This window comes from Taudactylus pleione, unplaced genomic scaffold, assembly GCF_031769625.1.
Source record: "Taudactylus pleione unplaced genomic scaffold, aTauple2 ptg000842l, whole genome shotgun sequence".
In the NCBI taxonomy this organism is placed as follows: Eukaryota; Metazoa; Chordata; class Amphibia; order Anura; family Myobatrachidae; genus Taudactylus; species Taudactylus pleione.
In genome coordinates, this window is record NW_028285244.1 from 5,088,002 (window position 1) to 5,110,566 (window position 22,565).

The following is a 22,565-nucleotide window of genomic DNA, read 5'->3' on the forward strand; positions in this document are numbered from 1 at the left end:
AGGAATAGGGTTGTGACTACTCCCTTTTAGGATATCAAAATGGCAGCTGCTGCATCTCATTATAATGTGTCAGTGAATGACATGTGACATGTCTTGCTTCCCCAGGGTTGGGAATAAGTACAATGGACATCTGCTTTTGGACCAAGTACACCAGAGGGTCCTGGTGTGCGTATATATTGCAGGAGCCTCCTATGACAGGGTATCAATGAGAGTGCCCATATGGAATATAAGATAATAGGAGATCGTATACTCTGTATCACACAGCATGGAATCGCAGTCTGTGCTGCCGCCAGATAAAAGTACAGCTACAGTGTGACTAATCCAGTGTGAGCAGAGCCCGGTTGCTTATAAGCATTGCAGGGTCATGTGCTCACGCATAAGATATGTAGTCACCACATGTGCTAAAAGTAGGAAGAAAGTATAGAAAGTACCTGGGTGCTCATACATAGAGAGCCGGCATCAGGTGGAGAGGATCTGTCATGGAAAGCCTGTGACTGTGCTGCTGTGCTGAATCCCGCCTGTACACAGCGGGATTCGTGGGTCTGAGACGCGCGTTTCACTGATCGCTTCCTCAGTCAGATGCTGATAAGCAGAGAAACACAGGTGAACTTTTACCCTGTGTTGTGGCCAATCCAAGAGCGCATTTTGATATCCTAGAAGGGAGTAGTCACAACCCTATTCCTTGGTGCCTATACTTATCTGTCCGCTTGTACCTGGGTTAATTTTTAGGTGACTTATGGATGTTCTGTCATGGATATATACACATGCTGATATATTTGTCGGTCGATTCAATTGATTGGTGTATATCTCTTTACGTTCTTTTTGCCAATATTATCTCAAGCATTTTCATTCTTCTATAAGACGACATACCTTATTATCGAGCCGACTAACGTTTCTGTGCTTGCTGTAATTTTGATTAGCCACTGTGCTAGTATAAGATATTACTCTTACTAGGATAATTAGATATCCAGGTGGATATAAATACCACCACAGTTGATTGACCTTATAAACACCTCTTAGTAATATTTCACTTGGCTTCTTAATAATTGAGACCTTGCTTTTATTATATGTTCATGTCTGTGTCCCTGTGTTCTGTATTCGTAGACGTTAGCTTGTTTGGACCTGCTAATGTATCTTAATGTATACTTAATAAAAGTTAATTATTAACCATTTTGATACATAATATTTACAGCTGAGTGCCCCCCAAAAAGAGAGTTTTTCTTCTCTCTCCTTTCACTAAGTTCATATACCCACACTCTCAGGGGGAGCACCTCCACACCCAAATATTTTCCTAAATTTCTTTTTTTAGGTATCATTTTATTACTGTGGACTATTTATTCTTAGTACTAATTACCCATTATTCATACGATCCTGTGCTCAAATTACTTTCCCTATGCCCCTTCCCTTGGTTTTCTTGTTTTGTAGGACAGATTTGGAAGTTCCCCAAAGACACCAAAGGGAAGTTGAGGTCCCACTTTATACCGTCCGGGAGTGATCTGTTTTCCTGTCTCTACTCTGCTGACTAAAGTGATAACCCATTTGTGGACGGCTAAAAATGAACCATAACACTGTGACAAGTCTATAAGTGCAAGGGAATTACAAAAAAAAAAAAAAGAACTGCATTCTGCCCCCTACATGTGTCATATACAGAAGTAAACGCATACACCCCAAACGTGCACATATAATAAAACAAAATGTAACATACTGAATCTGATACTGAATAAGCTGCGGGTTCAAACGAATCAAGTGCTTTTCTTGCACTAAATCCCCTGCCGGATGTCTCCTAGATAGAGTAACCAAAGTTTCTGGATTATTAACCTTTAATTTGAAAGTGTAAAAACTTTCATCAGAAATACACAATAATGCAGTAAAAATCACTTGTCTGGATGTGAAGGGTAACATATCTGAGTTATGTGTAACAACATGTAACCACCTCTGGGGCATGCCAGTATCACAGTGGAATGACTGGCACATTCAAATATACACTGTGCCCAGGTAAAAGATTTGCCATAAGTTTAGAATTAGAGAAAGAGCCTTGATTGCATTCTGAACTCCCGCAATGCAGTATATGAAGGGAAATCAATTAACAGTGCAACAATTATAATTGCAAGGAAATAAAAGATCACATTTTACCCACCTAAATGTTCCGTTAACAGAAGCAAATACATACATCCCTAAAGCCTCGCGTAGGGCTTCTTTGACAGGCAGCCCCCACCTAACGTGCCACTTCCCAGTACCGGATACGCTGCACCTACCTCCCCTGTGCAGGGTCCTATGCAGGGGATAAACTGTGGCTACTAAATACACTCTCTGCTACAAGAGCAGCAGGGAGACAATTCATTTGTTGCCGTGCCTCTAGTGCGCAGAGGTGCTGGATCCTGGGCACTAACTGTTTGTGGTGAGTGAGCGGACTGTCAGAAGATAGAGGTGACTATTGCCATAGATGATGGAATGGTTAGCATTACTACCCCACAGCACTGAGGTCGTGAGTTCGATTCCCACTACGGCCCTAATTGTGTGGAGTTTGTATATTCTCCCTGTGCTTGCGTGGGTTTCCAACGGGTACTCCGGTTTCCTCCCACACTCAAAAAATATACTGGTAGGTTAGTTGGTTCCCGAAAAATATCAATCCTAGTGTGTATGTACAGTATGTGCGCATGTGGTAGGGTACATAGATTGTAAGCTCTACTGGGGCAGGGACTGATGTGAATGGACAAATATTCTCTGTAAAAGCGCTGCGGAATATGTGTGCGCTATATAAATAACTGGTAATATATAATATCTACACAGCCCTCCCCAGGCATCCTGAGCTGCAGCTGAGGGGTGCGGCTGAGGAGCTCCAAAAATAGTACTAAAATAATAACACCTGAAATAAATGAAGGCGACAGCTATCAGCAGCCTAGAAACTTGCACCGGCTCTTGGCTGGCACTTCAGAAAAACTGAAGTTCCCAGGCAGCCGCCAGAGAATAAAACATACATTCTTACTCTGACTGAGATATACTATGAGGCTCACGAAAATCAGGTGGCACTCTGGGGCACCCGAAAAAGTGAGCAAGTCCCCCATCTGCCCACATACTAGGGGTGTGCACCGGCCACTTTTCGTGTTTTGTGTTTTGGATCTGGATCTTTCTTCGTGTTTTGGATCTGGATTGGTTTTGCCAAAACCACCCTTCCGTGTTTTGGGTTCTGGGTTTTGTGTTTTGGATCTGTATTTTTTTTTAAAAAAGCATAAAAACAGCTAAAATCACAGAATGTGTTGGTTTTTCTGCTCCTATGCTATTATTAACCTCAATAACCTTAATTTCCACTAATTTCCAGTCTATTCTGAACACCTCACACCTCACAATAGTGTTTTTATGTCCAAAAGGTTGCACGGAGGTAGCTGGATGACTATGCTAAGCGACACGAGTGGGCGGCACAAACTCGTGACCCATCTAGGAGTGATACTGCAGTGGCAGATAGGATGGCAGTTTGAAAAACTAGGCCCCAAACTGTACATAATGCAAAGAAAAAAAAAGAGGTGCAAGATGGAATTGTCCTTGGGCCCTCCCACCTACCCTTATGTTGTATAAACAGGACATGCACACTTTAACAAAGCAATCATTTCAGCGCCAGGGTCTGCCACACAACTGTGGCTGAAATGATTGGTTCGTTTGGGCCCCCACAAAACAAGCTGGCAATTAATCTGTCCCTGCACAAACTGGCTCTACGGAGGCAAGATGTCGTCCTCATCCACCGATTCCTCACCCTCTTCAGTGTTGTGTACATCCTCATCCTCACAGAGTATTAACTCGTCCCCACTGGAATCCCCCACCACAGGTCCCTCTGTACGTTCTGGAGGCTGGTCTCCCTGGAAGAGTTGATAATTCATTTTTATGAACATCATCTTCTCCACATTTTGTGGAAGCAACCTCCTACGCCTTTCGCTGGCAAGGTTCCCGGCTGCACTAAACACTCTTTCGGAGTACACACTGGAGGGGGGGCAACTCAGGTAAAATAGAGCCAGTTTGTACAGGGGCCTCCAAATTGCCTCTTTTTCCTGCCAATACAGGTATGGACTGTCTGACATGCCTTCTTGGATGCTGTCACCGATGTAATCCTCCACCATTCTGTCAATGGTGACAGTATCATATGTAGTGACAGTAGACATGTCAGAAATTGTTGCCAGGTCCTTCAGTCCGGACCAGATATCCAAACTTGGTCCTGCCTGCCCTGCATCACCGCCAGCGGGTTGCTTAGGATACCTAAGTTTTTTCCTGGCAGCCCCAGTTGCGGGAGAAAATGATGGAGCTGTTGACGTGTCACGTTCCGCTTCAGCTGACAGTGTGTTCACCAGCAGGTCTTTGCACCTCTGCAGGCTTGTGTCGGCCGGAAAGAGAGACACCACATAGGCTTTAAACCTAGGATCGAGCACGGTGGCCAAAATGTAGTGGTCTGATTTCAACAGATTGACCACCTGGAATCCTGGCAAAGCGAATGAAGGGCTTCATCCACAAGTCCCACATGCCGAGCGGAATCGCTCCGTCTTAGCTCCTCCATCACTTTCTCCAGCTGCTTCTGCAAAAGCCTGATGAGGGGAATGACCTGACTCAAGCTGGCAGTGTCTGAACTGACTTCACGTGTGGCAAGTTCGAAGGGCTGGAGAACCTTGCACAACACGGAAATCATTCTCCACTGCGCTTGAGTCAGGTGCATACCCCCTCCTTTGCCTATGTCATAGGTGGATGTATAGGCTTGAATGGCCTTTTGCTGCTCCTCCATCCTCTGAAGCATATAGAGGGTTGAGTTCCACCGCGTCACAACCTCTTGCTTCAGGTGATGGCGGGGCAGGTTCAAGAGTGTTTGCTGGCGCTCCAGTCTTCGGCACGCAGTCGCTGAATGGCGAAAGTGGGCAGAAATTTTTCGGGCCACCCAAAGCGTCTCCTGCACGCCCCTGTCGCTTTTCAGAAAATTCTGCACCACCAAGTTTATTGTGTGAGCAAAACTTTGGACGTGCTGGAATTTGCCCAGATGTAATGCCCGCACAATATTGGTGGCGTTGTCAGATATCACAAATCCCCAGGAGAGTCTAAGTGGGGTAAGCCACTGGGCGATGATTTCCCTCAGTTTTTCTAAGAGGTTGTCGGTGGTGTGCCTCTTACTGAAACCGGTGATACACAGCGTAGCCTGCCTTGGAACGAGCTGGCGTTTCTGAGATGCTGCTACTGGTGACGCTGCTGCTGTTGCTGCGTAAGGTGATACATCTACCCAGTGGGCTGTCACAGTCATATAGTCCTTAGTCTGCCCTGTTCCCTTTGTCCACATGTCCGTGGTTAAGTGGACATTGGGTACAACGGCATTTTTCAGGACACTGAGGACACTTTTTCTGACGTTTCTGTACAGACTCGGTATCACCTGCCTAGTGAAGTGAAATCTAGACGGGATTTGGAACCGGGGACACACTACCTCCATCAATTGTCTAAATCCCACTGCACTAATGGCGGATACCGGACGCACGTCTAACACCAACATAGCAGTCAAGGCCTCAGTTATACGTTTTGCTTCAGGATGACTACTGTCGTACTTCATCCTCCTCGCTAAGGACTGTTGGAGGGTCAATTGTTTAGTAAAAGTAGTGGTGTTCCTACTTCCTCTCTGGGATGATGAACGACTCCCAGCGTCAGCAGGAGGCGTAGCAATGCAGGATCCTCTGGAGGAATCCCGGATAGGAGAGTCAGTCATGCCAGTGACATGGCCTGCAGGACTACTTCCGATCCTGACTAAGGAGGAAATTGACGAGGAGGGAGTTGAGGGTGTGGTTTGCAGGCGCTTGGATACAACAGGACAACAGGATTTAGGTGTCCCTGGACTGCTTACGGTCTTAGCCAAAGTTTCTGAACTTGACAGTAACTTTTTATGAACGCGCTGCAGGTGCCGTATAAGGGAGGATGTTCCTAGGTGGTTAACGTCCCTACCCCTACTTATTCCACCTTTACATATGGTACATATGGCAAGACAGTTGTTGTCCGGATTTGGATAGAAATATTGCCAGACCAAAGAGGTGGAATGTTTGGTCTTCTGCCCAGGCATGACCGTGATGGGCTTTTTCATCCCACGGACAACAACTGTCTCCCCCGGAGCCTGATTTAAACAAACCACATCACCATCAGAATCCTCCTCGCCAACTTCCTCCTCAGCGCCAGCTACACCAGTATCCTCATCCTGTTGTACTTCAACAGTGACATCTTCAATTTGCATATCAGCAAGTGGACTGTGGGTGCTCCTTTCAGCACTTGCAGGGGGCGTGCAAATGGTGGAAAGAGCCACCTCTTCCCGTCCAGTGCTGGGAAGGACAGCACACTTGGTCTCTCCTTGGGGATTTGTGATATCTTCTTAGAAAGCACAGTTCTTCGCTGTGCTTTTGCTAGCTTAACTCGTTTGATTTTTTTAGTGGGAGGAGAGCTTCCATCGTCATGTGAAGCTGAACCACTAGTCATGAACATAGGGAAAGACCTTAGCCGTTCCTTGCCACTCCGTGTCGTAAATGGCATATTGGCAAGTTTACGTTTCTCTTCAGATGATTTAAATGTTTTTTTCAAGGTCATTTTCCTGAACTTTGTCATTTGGGATTGTATGTGCCCTCTACTATGACATTGGGCATCGGCCTTGGCAGACGACGTTGATGGCATGTTATCGTCTATGTCATGACTAGTGGCAGCAGCTTCAGCACTAGGAGGAAGTGGTTCTTGATCTTTCCCTATTTTATTTTTATCGGAGAAAGTTTGGTCCTCCATTTATGTTATATTGATATATACGTGCGGCTAAGGCGCACACAAACACAGAAAATATTTTTTTATTTTTGTTGGAGACTAGTGCACTTTGTGGGTTACACCACCCTTTAAGAAATGAGCCAGCCGGCCCTTTACTTATGGGACACAGGCGCACGCTTGGCGCTGCTCCTTTGTTGATGCACGTGCAGCCACAGTGCACACAATTCACAAACACAAAAAAATATATATTTTTTATTTTGTTTGGAGTGTACTTTGGGGGTTACAGCACCCTTTAACGGACAAGCCAGCCGGCCCTTTACTTATGACACAGGCGCACGCTTGGCACTACTTTGTTGATGCACGTGCAGCCACAGTGCACACAATTCACAAACACAGAAAAAATATTATTTATTTTTTTTAGCACTTGGGGGGAGCACCCCTGACGGACAGAGCACCCCCTGGACAACACTACAGCACCCCTTTAGGACTGGGACAATACACACAGGACTTTGGAGTGGACACAGCCCCTATGGACAACTGACTGCACAACACAGTCCAGCCAGCCCCTATGGACTTTGAAGTAGTGGACACAGCCCCTATGGACAACAGCAGCACAGTACAGCACAGCACAACACTACACTGCACTACACTACACTACACAGCCCAGCCAGCCCTAACTCCCACCCTCCCTCTTCACTGTCCACAGCCGAGTGAGAAAATGGCGCCGACGCGGGTACCTTATATAGGATCCAAAACCCGCGAGACCCGGAAGGCAGGATGATGACGTTTTGCCTCGATTTCAGATCCGAGTCAGGCGGGAAAAGTCGAGCCTGACTCGGATCGGCCTCGGATCGGGGTGGCTCGGGGGGGGTTCGGATTTCAGAAATCCGAACCCGCTCACCCCTACCACATACCAAGTGAAAATGGGCAGTCTGGGCGGCCAATGACGCGTTTCACAGTAATTGCAGCATTGTGTAGCAGGGGGCAGGGCCACGATGATGCAATTGTAACATAACATCCACCAGCCCACCCACTGTCCCGTGACATGCTCCCCCGCTGAGCTGACCTGGTAATCAGGATGTCGGCAAGTATGATATAAAAGAAGTCTGAGCTTTCTGCACTGCTTACTATACCACATGATTCCTCCTGTGTCCCTAATTCACACTGTAACCTACTGTATATGAACAAGGAATGTTACTTACAAACATTGCAATTCATGTTCAGCTGGCCAACTCATAACAAAGCCTTCCCTTTCCACCTGCTACTAAATATAAACATTTATTCAATCATGATTTGAAGTTTTAACCATGATCATTGCTATGCTTTTTAACTGGGTTAAGTTTTCTTTGCACACAGCTTTTACAGACAAGTACTCCCGAGCAATATCTGCTATTAGGCACCTAGGCCAGAGGATCCCAAACTCAACAGGTTTTAAGGATATCAATGCTTGACCACAGGTGACTCAGAACCTGATGCAAAGGTGAACGCAATGGCGATTCCATATGCAGATCGATTGTTTGCCATCGCGCATGCGTGTAAGCCGCACTGTGCATGTGAATTAGATTGTATTCTAATTACGGATGCACATAGGAATCCATACCAAAAGTGAGTGACTGGTTTACAGCTTTTGGGGGTGGTAACAGGGGTGTGGTCAGAAAAACGCAGGAGTCTGTCCGTTTGAACGCCATTTTATGGATGTGCATAACTAAGCCCCTGCAATTGCATATGCAGCATGAGAGTGCTCTACGTGTTAGGACAAGTGCCGAGTCTGCGGCTGGTCAGACCTGCTGCAAGGCCAAGATGGCCACTCGATGTGCGTCGAAGTTACCGATATTAACGTAGGTATGCATCGTCGCACACAGGTACAAAGGCAACAGTGGGCGTCCTTATGCTCGGGTGACCTTTACAAACATTAGCATATTTACCCATCTGCATTGCATAGGAAATCGCAGCCGCGATCGCATTAGCGTCCATCTCTGAATTAGGCCCTTAATTAGTACCTCAGTCAATATTATGTAACCACCTGTGCTCAACCATGGATATCTCTAACACCGGGACTGTTGGGGTACCTTGAGGACTGCCTTTGGGAACCTCTGACCTACAACACTGGTTTGTTCATAAAACCCCCCAGTGGACTGGTGATTACTGGTGAGTGTGATTAATCAAAAACTAAATGTCACTTTTGCTTTTAAACTTGCTGGATTCAGGAATGCACAGACAAACTTGTAACACAGAATACTTTCCATTACTAATGGTATATTTCCTGCACAACTCCATGGCAGCCATTTAACAATGGTTCAACACCTTAGTCTACTCAGACCGGAAAATAAGATAACACCCCAGAAGACAGAAGTGTTGGGCACAATGGCCGGCCCGGGGGATGATGGTATAATAATAATAACTAAAAAATGCACATATTACTAACCTAAAAGTGTCATGCACAGAGTAAAAGCATACACCCCAAAATTGCACAAATAATAGGCACATAAAATTAAGCATACCTGGTATGAGAATGGGGCTGCAGGTGAAACAAGAGTGCATGGCGGTGGAGGAGGGGGAACAATTTCAGCTTGTACTTGGCAGGGTGGAGAAGCAATGAAATTTGCATCACGACATTGTTTTTCATGAAAGCGAGATGAACTGCCAAATGCTACTGGTGCTGCTACTTCTGCCCTGGACAAGTCTAATGCGATCTAGGATCAGAGAACAAAATTTAAATATTTGCTGCAGAAATATACAATAACAGTCTAAAGGTGTTTTGAACGATTTGTCATTCAGTATTTGCCCCAAAACGATGAACGAAAACTACAAATGCCCGCTCCCATTTGCCGTTTCTTGTTTTTGTTCATAACCCGAACTTCCTGTCCAACCTGACGATATGGTCAGGTTGGACATGTTCGGGAATGAGGGAGGGAGCCCGGGACTGAACAAAATCATTCTTCATTTTAGTTCAGGGTGTGTGCTCAGTGTTGTTAACGACACTGAGCACACCCCTGCCGGGGACACATGGGACGATGTTCGTTCAGGGCGCACATCGTCCCGTGTGTACGCACATTAACAGTCACTTGTACAGAGCAGCCCAGGGTTATGTGTGAGAAAATGTAACCACCTCTCTGGGGCATCACCATATCATAGTAGAGCAACTAGGGCCTTAAATAGCCACTCCGATGCCCAGTAACATTAGAACTAGAGAAAAAGAAGCCTTGATTGCATATTGAACACCTGCCATGCAGTATTTTAAGGAAAATAAATGAACAGTGTGACAACTCCAATTGCAAGGAAATAAAAACAGAACAACACATTTCTACTCACCCAAATGTTCTGCACACAGAAATATATACATACACCCCGACATCTGCAGGACTTCACCCCCTAATATCGGTCCCTATAGGTATCATAATATGGGCCACACCACTGAGACAGACTTTTGCATGACTGCAATAGAACAATTACTCCTATGGGGAAGCTAGTGACAAGCTATTGCGCGTTATACCCTCATTGCGGTGTGGCTAATTGTATGATCAGCACTTACGCCATCCTACAGTAATACGGTGATGTGACATTCATGGTTCTATTGTTCACCATCATTTCTATTTCTCTTTTTAGATAATAAATATGTGCCCCTATGAAACATTTGTCTGATTAAATGTTTACATTTAAATGAAAAGTTCCAATTACATTTTTATGACACAAAGTACAGGTCCCCCATATCCAAATATTCTAAAATAAGGAATTTTGAGCGTGACTGAGATAGTGAAACCTTTGCTTTCTGATAGTTAGAGGCACACAATTATTAAAAATATTGTATAAAATTACCTTCAGGCTGTGTTTATAAGGTGCATATGAAACATACAGTAAATACATTCTGTGTTTAGGCTTGGGTCCCATCCACAAGATATCTGATTATAGTATGCAAATATTCCGAAATACAGAAAAATCTGATATCCAAAATACTTCTGGTCTCAAGCATTTTAAATATTGGAGACTCAACCTGTAGCAATATATTATATTATATACACCAGTGCAGTGATAACCCCCTCTCTTTTTACTCTCCGAAACTTCACAAATAATAAGAACACAAAAATAAACATACCGATTTTGCTGCGAGCACTTGTGGAGCTGCTGAGCCGGCAGCAGGTGAATCACTAGAACCCAAAGCTGAAGAAAGTAGAACACTCTGAGCTGCATAACCAAAGACTGGAGAAGCAAAGGATGCAGAACGAGTTTGAGAAAACTGATGTGACGGCAAATTAATATCTGCTGCTGAACCAAAGGCTGCAGAAGCAACACCGAAGGCTGGAGAACTAAGGGCTGCTGAACCAAAGGCTGGAGGAGCAAAGGCTGGAGAACTAAGGGCTGCTGAACCAAAGGCTGCAGAAGCAACACCGAAGGCTGGAGAACTAAGGGCTGCTGAACCAAAGGGTGTAGGAGCAAAGGCTGGAGAACTAAGGGCTGCTGAACCAAAGGCTGGAGAGCTAAGGGCTGTAGGAGCAAAGGCTGGAGAACTAAGGGCTGCTGAACCAAAGGCTTGAGGAGCAAAGGCTGGAGAACTAAGGGCTGCTGAACCAAAGGCTTGAGGAGCAAAGGCTGGAGAACTAAGGGCTGCTGGAGAAGCAAATGCAGAATGAGTTTGAAAAAGCTGATGCAACGGCAAAGGAATATCTGCTGCTTGACCAAAGAGTCCCGGACTTCCAAATCCTTCGGGCGCCTCTGCATGTCCTTTAGGTATGTCGTATATGCACTAGATACGGAAGACAAAGGTTTATTATTATCCTTTATTTTGAATGTTTAAACATTTTCTGCAGAAATATACAATAATCACTAGTGTGGATGTGCCTGAGTAACATCCCGGAGTTATGTGAAATAAAGTGGAACCATGCCAGTATTGTAATAGTGTGACTGGTGCACTGAAATATCCACTTTGGTGCCCGATACTGGCATGGAGTAATAGTAAAGGAAACATTACTTCAGTTTACACTCCTGCAGTTTTGGTTATTTTAAGTCAGAGCTTCCCAAACTCGGTCCTCAAGGCACCCTAACGGTCCAGGTTTTATTAAGATAGCCATGCTTGGGCACAGATGACTAAACTAGTACCTCAATTAATTTGATTTAATCTTCTCTGCTCATCCATGGACGTCCTTAAAATTTTGACCGTTAGGGTGCCTTGGGAACCTCTGTTTTAGGCAATATATATCTTGGCATATAATGAAATCGGACCAAATAAAATCTACTCCTTGGAGTTTCCTCCCTGCCACCCAATGGTATGTATAAACCAATACTGGTAGGGTGGACCCAAATTAGTTAGATGAAGTAGATGTCTTTGTAGGAAATGATGCAAATGAAGCAGAAGACACCTTAGGTAAAAAAAAAATGCCCCCTGCAGGCTACTGTGATCCGCTGCTGCGTCTCCAGAGCAACTGCGTGAACATCGGCCATCTGAATAACCCTCAGGTTACTCAGGATGTCCAGTGAAATTCGCTCTGCCGGGGCCAGTGAAGAAGAGTCCAAGGATGCAGTTACTGGCTTTGGCACGCCCAGAAAATGGGGCTGACAGCCCCCCGTTTTCTGAAACGCTGCCCATCGCTGCCCCCTCAAACGCCGACAGCATGTCAGCCATGGGACACTGCGAGCGACATCACAAACGCAGATCTACACATGCAGTGTGTCTTCTGTGCATCCGCAGATCTGAAACATTGGAGATGTACGGAAATAGCTGTGGATTAGGCCCATAGTGCAGCTGCTGTGGGACACCCCTCCCAATTAATAATAATAACATTTGCCTAATGAAAAATGTTTTATTTTTATTAGATATTTTTTTTCCTAAAAATGCTAAAAATGGGTTGAATGATGTGGGACATGTATGCTGGGTGCTGTATTTTTGAAGTTCCAGATGAGAGTTCCAAGGGATCTATACAACTTTTTACAGACTCACTACTGCACGCAGGGGGGTTTCTGAGTACACAGAAACTCCCCCTGACCAAACATATTTTTTTTGCTAGAGACGGAGACAGCCTGACACGGAAGCTGAACCGGCAGTATCCCGGCAGCGGGAGTGTGTGTACGCTATGTGTGTGATGTAAGCTGTGTGTGTGTGTGTCACACTCACACAAATATGGACCCCCCCCTAAAAATCCTGGGTTTGCCCCTGAAATTTGTATTTAATACCCTAAAAACAACATTAGAGCCATTTGAATGTAAATCCGCAAACTGTACAGTACTGTACACACTGTTATTTGTTGCTGTACACTTGTTGGCGGTCACTTTACCACTCTTTAGGTTTGTCTCTATGAAATACTGGGGCATAATATTAATATGGGCCTGTGTAGCATACTGGGGGGGACAATATGTGGCGTATTGGGTGGGGAGACAGGAACATGGTAATATTGGGGTATCTGTTACACATTGAAGGGGTAATGGGACATATTAAAAATGGGTTCTTTGTTCCATATTGGGGAGGCAATGTGTGCCATGCTGGGGAGGGACTGGGACACAATATTAATATGGAGGGCTCCTTCATACTGAGGTGGCACAGGAATATAATATTAATATGGTGGCTGTGTGGCATTCTGGGGGCACTATGTGTGGCTTATTGGGGAGAACTGGGGCATAATATTAATATGGGGGGGCTCTGTGTGGAATACTGGGGTGCAATGTGTGGCATACTGGAGTGGGCTGGTTTCCATGCTTTAGTCCCTATGTGGCATAATGTTTATACCGGGGGCACTGACCTAATATAATTTTATGGTTAGAGGACCCCACAATTTAGTTGCCCTGGGGCCCCCACAAACCATAATCAGATCCCTGCTCCTACACTGTCCTGATAGCTTATTTGCCACCTTTTTGGGGTTCAGGATGATTTCCCAACTTTTTCATGCACTGTACAAGTAATGCACCACGACATTGTCACTATACCCTCAATTTGCCATTTACAATTAGATGATGCAATTATCAGGAGCGCACATCAAGGAAATAAGCCACAATGTGTCCAATTTCTAAGCTGCACATTTGCAGTATTGAAATCGCACAAAATTTAAGTGACCCATAAAGATTTTTCCAAAATTACAGTAAGGTTATAGGGCAAGGAGTGAATCAATAATATAAGTAAATGATATAGAGAAGTATAATGCTGATACCAACAACATGTTTGTTTTGTATAAAAGAAACAAACATAGGAATGAAGAAACCCAGAGATAGGTTAGAGAAGGGAGGGAGGAGTAGGGACCCGAGGCATGCAGGACTACCTTATAGATCGTGAGAATGTGGGATCCAGTCTGAGGGACTGGGGAGGAGTACGAGCCATGTGCCAAGCACCAAGAGGAAAGCAAGCACTATATATGATGGTCAGAAATGCAGGCATCAGACAAGAGTATTAAACGGCAAGGAAATTAATACCTTAAAAATGTGCCCTTGGCAGCCTAGATTAGACTACATGAATCATAAAAAAAGAAACGATAAAAACAGAAATATAGTGTAGTACAGATTGGTGCTCATACACTATTGCTGCAGTCACAGCAAACAGCCAGGGGCGCTGAGAGGGGGGGGGGGGGGGGAGAGGGGACTAATTACCCGGGTCCAGCGCCGCCCCCCTCCTACATTACAGCAGCCCTGCACACGCTGCTGTGTGCTGGGCTGCACTGGGAGACTGCTCGCGGCTGCTAAGTAGCAGCCGCAGCAGTCTCCTTTGCTTGTGGGGGTTAGCGATCACACTGATTGCGCCCCCCCCACTGGCTATTATAGCCTGGCTGAGGAGGCTCGGAGCGCCCCCTCCGCAGCACGCATCTGCAAACTTTTTTTTTTTTACTAAGCGGTCATGGCCACGCCTGCCGTGATTAGGCCATGCCCCCCTGTCACCCAAGACTGGCGTTGGCTGTCGGCGTGTCTGCAAACAGCCCAGGTTCCATTTGAAAGGTCCACAATGGTTGACAATGATTTGATTGACAGCAGATGTCGACATGGAAGGTTTACAGCACAGAAGGTTGACAGGTACAAAAGGTTCTGACTGGGGTATTTAAGTGCAGTATATTGCCTTTTCTGTACGGTTGTCAAAAGGTAGCAAAAACCTCTTTTTTACTGCTGCATAAATACTTGTTTCCCTGATCTGGGTAAGCGCTGTTTTTTCTTATTTTTATTAGGTACAAAAGGTTGACAAGGAAATGGTCCACACAGAAATGATTGACTCACGATTTAGGGTTAGGCACCTACCGGAAGGCTAGGGTTAGGGTTAGGCTGCGGAGGGGACAGTTAGGGTTAGGCACTTACTGGACAGTTAGGTTTAGGCACCAAGGGGAGGGATAGGTTTAAGAAAAGGGTGAAGATTAGGGTTAATATTCTCCTGTAACCAATGTGGTCAAGCAGGTAATCAATAAGTGTGGTCTTCTAATATTTTCCTGTAACCAATGTGGTCATGCAGGTGTCGAAGCCGGATGGTTGGCTGAGACCTAAATTGTAAAATTGATATCTGCAAGACGCCATTGTGCGTCGTCTGCACAACGCCATCTTGCATCGTCTACACGATACCTTTGTGTAGAAGGTATATGTACACGGCGCTATGTTATGATTATTAGCGTTGTGCGTCTGCCACTGCACAATGTTAAAAGTCTTCACAATACAATACATACATTCATTAATATTTATAATATGAATAATCCCATAAAGCACATTTCATGTTGTACACCACAAACAGACGCAGAACGCATACTAGCGTCTTTACTCAATATCCCCACACTTACACATGCATACTCTTATTAAAAGGTTTCCTAGTATTAAGGTTAATATTAGAGGTTTTATTCGCTACCAATTATATTTGTGAAATGAATGTATTTGATATCTAAGGTTTAGTACATAATAGACAGACCATGTTTGGTACCATTCTAAATCACTATTTATTTGCAGATCTCCGGTTCTATCGGCAAGGAGATCGGAACATGTGTCTGCACGTTATGGAATATAGAGAGATATGGATTAGAATGTATACTCTATAATGTAGTGTCTAAACTAGTTTGAACTTGTTCTTCGGCGGGAAAAGATACACAAAGAGCCGCTGGAGGGCTGAACTATCACTGGACAAACTGACCTATGACCTGCATCGTACCAAGAACCAAGAGCAAAAACCAACAGAATTATGCCAGCTCATTTCTATTGTGTTGTCCACTCTCTGTAGAATATATATGTTAGCGCTCTCTGTCCTATAGTCAGTCATCTTCTTTCTCTCTTGATGGAGGCATCACGTTTGATGCCGAGAATCCGGATCCAGAGCGCTAGCGTATGTATCGGCTGTACCTTTGTATTTAATTGTCTTTTGCGCTAATTGTAATAGATCAAAGCATGTAACTTACCTTTTTTATTGCAATAAGAACTTTTTGTGCTTTGGAACCACAATCAAAGTCTGGAAAGCAATTATTTCTTATGCGACTTGGAGCGCTAAATTGCGACATTTGGGTATAACGGTTTCGGGGTATTCATACAGGTAATCAATAAGCGTGTTCTACCAATATTCTCCTGTGACTAATGTGGTCCCCTGGCCACCAATAATATAATTCTAGGAGATGGCTGGGTATGACCTAACCTTTTGCATAAAACAACATTACAGTAAACCATTTCTAGACACATAATTGGATACAAATTTGAAGGTAAAGTGACACAAGACATGCAGAAGGAACGTACCTCCGGTTCCTCATCAGGTTCCTGAAAATAAGATAATACAACATAAAAATGGTGATCAGAGAACGGTGAATATTGCTCAATTCATTTCAGCAGTTTACATGGTCTTCCTCTTATAAATTAACTTTCCTTATACAGTATCTGAACCATAGCAAAAGTAATTCACAAGACCGTCATTACATCCTAAGCTAAGCAGTAGGCACCCACCTACACCTACTATCAGTGTTCCTCTTCATGATGTAATCTTGTAATTATACACAAGTGTTGCAATTAGTGTCCAAGTGAATTTGTTTTTTTTAATTAATTTTCTAAGTAAGAAAAGATATAAATACATACAGGAAAAATATATAAATACATACAGGAAAAATATATAAATACATACAGGAAAAATTACAACCAGAAGCCTATAACAAGAGGTCCATTTCATCACCAATAACATTCCCTATAGATCACACTGCCGTTAGAAATATTTACAAATGCCTCTTCCTGTCAATCAGGCAGAGGCATAGCATGGCCTGCGTGCAATCTTGCAGGACCCGTTCTGCACATTCGCAAAATGGGTCTTGATCATCAGGAATATGCAGAAGTAGGACCAATTGTGCCCTCACTTGAATCAGTCCCTTAGTCATGTCGCAGAGAAAGCACAAAGCCTGTCACAGTGTATTAGAGGCGATTGGCTGAGACTACAGATGTGTCCTGCTACATCTTTGCTCATAGCGCGGCATTCTGGCTTCCCTGTCGCAGCATGTCAATATGCGTTATGGCGTGGCGTACCAGTCGTAGCATTTCTCGGTGTACTGTATGCAGCATAGAATCCACGCCATGCAATACACAGTTTAACCTGTGATCCATGAGAGGCTGGCCAATCACGTTCAGGCAGTGCAAACAGTCACGGGTACTGCTTGAAATGATCACTTTGTATCAAGACTAAACCGCTACAGACATTAGATTGTACAGTACTTGTTTAAATAAACTACAGATACACCTGTGATTTCTAAAAAATATGAGATATGGTAAGAACTTACCTTTGTTATCTCTATTACTATGAAGTCCATAGGGATACCTTGGGGGGGTATAGGTATAGGGGGGGTATAGGTGATGACGTCAGGCATCGGGCACCATAGAGTTAAGTTTTCAGCCTCCCAGGATGCACGAGGGTCCCACTCCTATACCCCGCCCCCGAGCCAAGGCATCTCAGTTACGTACCAAGCCATAGGCCGGAGGAGGAGAAGGAAGAGAGAGAAAAAAAAGATCTGGACACACACAAGAATCACATTCTCACCAGAGGGAGACGGAAAAACCGGTGACCAGAGTAAAGCCCATCTGCAGCACAGGTGCGACAGGGCGGGAGTCCTGTGGAACCCTATGGACTTCGTAGAAATAGAGATAACAAAGATAAGTGCTTACCATTTCTCATATTTTCTACATCCTGAGAGGCAAAGGTGTCAAACGCGTAATACTACACAAAGGTATGGACAGAGGACCACGTGGCAGCCTTGCAGATCTGGACTGCAGAGGCACCACGTCGAGCTGCCCACGAAGGACCCACAGACTTAGTGGAATGAGCCCTCACAGAGGTTGGAACCGGAAGGCCTTCATGAAGATAAGCTTCAGAAATTGCCATACGAATCCAACCTGCCAAAGTTTGCTTTGAAGCAGGCCAACCCTTTTTACGGAAGCCATAGAGGACAAACAAGGTGTCCGACTTCCTAAACGAAGAAGTGCGGTCAACATAAATCCTTAAGGCCCACACAACGTCCAAAGTGGCCTCACCCACCGAAAGGTCAGGTGAGTTGAAAGCCGGCACAACGATTTCCTCGTTGATATGGAAACTTGAAACAGCTTTGGGAAGGAATCCAGGACGAGTGCGCAGCACCGCCCTGTTCCTATGAAAAATCAGAAAAGGGGGTCTACAGGAGAGAGCCCCTAAGACAGAAACACGTCTGGCCGAAGCAATGGCCAGAAGGAATATTGTTTTAGCTGTCAGCCATTTAAGGTCCACTGAGCCCAGTGGTTCAAACGGCGGTCCCTGGAGACCCCTCAGGACCACAAATCCCAAAGCGCCACCGGTGGAACAAAAGGTGGCTGAATTCGGAGAACACCTTGCATAAAGATGCGCACATCAGGGATCGCAGCAATCCTACGATGGAACCAGACCAACAGGGCAGACACCTGCACCTTCAGAGAAGCAAGGCGAAGCCCATGGTCCAGTCCCGCCTGTAGGAAAGCTAACACTCTAGACAGACGGAACTCCCGAGGGGCATAACCTCTCGGTCGACACCACTGGAAGAACGTATGCCACACACGATGGTATATCCTTGCAGAAGATGGTTTCCGAGCCCTTAGCATAGTTTGCACTACAGAGCTGGAAAACCCCCTGGACCTTAACATGGCCGTCTCAACAGCCACGCCGTCAAAGACAGCCGAGTCAGGTCCGGGTGAAGACAAGGACCCTGTGACAGTAGGTCCGGTCGTAACGGCAACCGCAGAGGAATGTCCACGGACAGACCCTGAAGGTCTGAGAACCAGTGCCGCCTGGGCCACGCGGGAGCTATCAACAGGAGCGTCCCTCCTTCCTGTTTGAATTTCCGGATTACCCGTGGAAGAAGGGAAAACGGAGGAAAGAGATAAGCAAACCGGAACGTCCACTGGACGGATAGAGCATCCACCAGAGACGCCTTTTCGTTCCTTGTGCGAGACCCATACACCGGCAACTTGTTGTTGTGCCGTGACGCCATGAGGTCGATCTCTGGAAGACCCCACCTGTCCACCAGAAGTTGAAAGACGTCCTGGTGCAGAGACCACTCTCCCGGATGAACGTCCTGGCGACTGAGAAAGTCCGCCTCCCAGTTGAGGACTCCCGGAATGAATACTGCTGATATGGCCGGGAGATTGCGTTCCTCCCAGACCAGGATGCGGGACACCTCCACGAGTGCCGCCCGACTTCGGGTTCCTCTTTGCTGATTTATGTAGGTGGTGGAGTTGTCCGACTGGACCTGCACGGGGTGACCTCGGAGAACCCGATGTGCCTGCTGGAGAGCATTGAAAACCGTGCAGAGTTCCAAGATGTTTATTGGAAGCTCCTTTTCCGGCTAAGTCCATCTGCCCTGGAACAAGTGTGGACCCGTGACTGCTCCCCAGCCCCGAAGGCTGGCGTCCGTTGTCAACAGGTCCCAATTCGCCACCCAAAATGGACGACCCTTGTTGAGATGGGTCGTCTGTAACCACCAGGCTAGGGACAGGCGAACCTCCGGAGTGAGCACCATCGTCTGGGATTTTAGACTCTGAGGCAGTCCATTCCATTTGGACAGGATCAATTGCTGCAGAGGTCTGGAGTGAAACTGGGCATATTCCACCATGTCGAATACTGACACCATGGAGCCCAGTAACCTCATCGCCGAGTGCAGAGACACACGGCGACTCTGCAGACAACTGCGCACCCTCAACTGTAAGGCAGAGATATTTTCCCCCGTCACAAAGATCCTTTGCTGTCTGGAGTCCAATAAGACTCCGAGGTGCAGAATCCTCTGAGACGGGATCAGGGTGGACTTTTGCCAGTTTATTAACCAGCCGTGCCGTTGCAGTACCGCAATCGTCAGGTCCAAGTGGCGTAGAAGGAGCTCTGGAGATCCTGCTACCAACAGAAGGTCGTCCAGGTACGGCAACATGCGGACTCCCTGCAGCTGCAGGTAAGCCGCCATGACCGCCATAACCTTGGTGAACACTCGTGGTGCTGTCGCCAGGCCAAAAGGTAACACCCGGAACTGGAAGTGATCGTTGCGGATTGCAAACCTGAGGAACTGTTGATGGCGTAAAAGAATAGGGACATGCAGGTAAGCGTCCTGTATGTCCAACGACACCATGTAATCCCCAGGTTCCAGCGCCAGAATGATGGACCGTAGGGTCTCCATTCGAAACCGCGGCACCCGCAAGGACTTGAGTGCTTTGAGGTTGAGGATCGGACGGTACAACCCATTGGGTTTCTGCACCAAAAACAGATTGGAATAGAAACCCTGGCCCCTCTGGGAGAATGGAACAGGCACTATAACTCCAGCCTGGAGCATAGTGTGCATAACCTGCCGCAGTTCCAAGGCTTTGTTCCGGTCTAAGGGAAGACCCGTGGTGAAGAATCGGGATGGGGGCCTGTGCCAAAAGGAGAGGGCATACCCGTGAGAAACCACCTCGTGAACCCAATTGTCTGTCGTGGTTACCGACCAACACTGGGCGAACTGCAGCAGGTGGCCTCCCACTTTGGAATCCCCCAAAGGGAGGCCCGGACCGTCAGGCCGCAGGTTTGTCATCTGCCTTAGGGGCCGGACGTCTGGTACTCCAGGCCTGTTTCCTGGGCTTGGCTGATTTCTTGGGGCCAGCCTGTTGGGGAAAAGACTGTGCTTTAGGTCTACCCTGGGCCCTGTAAGACCGAAAGGACGACGTACCCGAACTGGAAGGGACCACAGCAGCCGGGAGACATGCAGACTTGGCTGCCGCTAGCGTGGCTACAATTTTGTCCAGATCCGGACCAAATAGGACTTCTCCATTAAAAGGCAAAGCTTCCAAGCCCTTCTTGGAATCAGCGTCCGCCTTCCAGGATCGCAACCATAAGGTGCGACGAGCAGCAACGGCTGCCGAAGAAATCCGAGATGTGAGGGTACTGATATCCAAGGCCGCTTCATTGATGTAAGTGGCCGAATCCCGGAGATTGCCTACTAACTCGGCCTGTTCAGCCGAACAGTCGGAATCCAAAGACGCCTCCAAACTATCAGCCCAGCGCTCCATAGCTCTGGCTACCCAACATACGGCCATAGCCGGTCTGGATGCCCCCCCCCCGCGAGGGAATAAACGGACTTTAGGCAGATCTCCACCTTGCGGTCCGTAGCATCCTTCAAGGAGGACATGGAGGGCATGGCAATGTGGCACTTTGGACTAGGCGTGTCACATGAAAATCCACCTGTGGAGGGGATTCCCACTTAGAAAAATAATTGTCCGCAAACGGATAAGCCACCGCTAAGCGCCTCTGAGGCTGATACCGCTTACCAGGGTGTTTCCACGCCTCCTCTAAATGGTCTACTAACTGACCCGAAAGAGGAAACACTGTGGCGTCACCCTTAATATCCTTAAAAAAGGCATATTTGGACTTGGACACCGGAGGATCGTCATCCTCAATAACTAAAGCTGTGCGGACTGCCCGAATAAGGCCAGGAATATAAACCTTGGACTTAGCGTCCAACTCTTTAGTACGGAGAGGTTCTTGGTCAGACAGATCCAGAATTTCCCCATCATCGGACGTCCCGTCGTCATCCTCATAAGGAGCGGACAGAGACGTCACAGGCCGCTTATGTGGCCGCAACACAGACTCCCCTTGTAACACGTCCGACAAATGCTGTACAGAAGTTGTCAGAGAATTAACCCACGCAGGTTCCTGTGAGAGCTGGGGAGGGGAAATAGGGAGACTGTGGGGTACCATCAGTTGTCTCGGGAACCCCTGCATGGGTGACGACACCACTGACTACTGGGACAATCCCATCTGTGAAAACGCAGGCGGTGGAGCTAACTGGCCCACTAGGGTTGCAAGCGCTTTGGCGAAACAAGCCCAGGGAGGTTCCTGTACCGGAGCTGTGACAGTAATTGGCTGCGCCAATAAATAACACTGCAGAGATAGCCCCTCCGCGTTACCCTCCCCCTCCGCTATTGGTACATTGCACTTAGTACACATAAGCTGGAGAGGAAATTCACTCTCAGACATGATGGTAAATATGTGACCCCTCTCACTAATACTCGTTAGTATAGTGGGAGAACCGCCCTGCAATCACCGCACTGCAAGGGCTTTAGCAGAAGAAGAGCAGGGACAGTGAAATAGCTGACAGTAGAAAGTGAAAGTACAGGCAGCAGACGCTAGCAGAAGTCACATACAATGCAGAAGAAATCAATCCCTGCACTATCAGCGCTGTTTCTCAACTACACAGACACAGAGTCTGGTAGGACACAGCGCTGCATACACAGACCTGTAGTCAACGGAGGAGAGGTATGCCGGGGGACCCAGATCGCGATGCCACCGATCAGCAGCTCCAGCAGCGTTCACCATGCTTCTGTAAAGATGGCCACCGAGGAGCAGAGAGGAGGCCGGCCTGGGGGAGGAGCGCTGCCACAGGGCCAAT

General features: G+C 46.6%; 1 protein-coding gene across 1 annotated transcript in view; it reads right to left on the reverse strand.

Annotated features, from left to right (window-relative positions):
- Positions 1–22,565, reverse strand: part of PARP4 (poly(ADP-ribose) polymerase family member 4) — a 271,504-nt gene that overhangs the window by 69,738 nt on the left and 179,201 nt on the right. Inside the window, exons 36-39 of the mRNA XM_088458553.1 lie at positions 16,414–16,434; positions 10,844–11,491; positions 9,252–9,443; positions 1,706–1,783 (exon numbers count right to left, since the gene is read on the reverse strand). Coding sequence (XP_088314679.1) covers positions 1,706–1,783; positions 9,252–9,443; positions 10,844–11,491; positions 16,414–16,434 — 939 coding nt within the window. The remainder of the gene's footprint in view (positions 1–1,705; positions 1,784–9,251; positions 9,444–10,843; positions 11,492–16,413; positions 16,435–22,565) is intronic.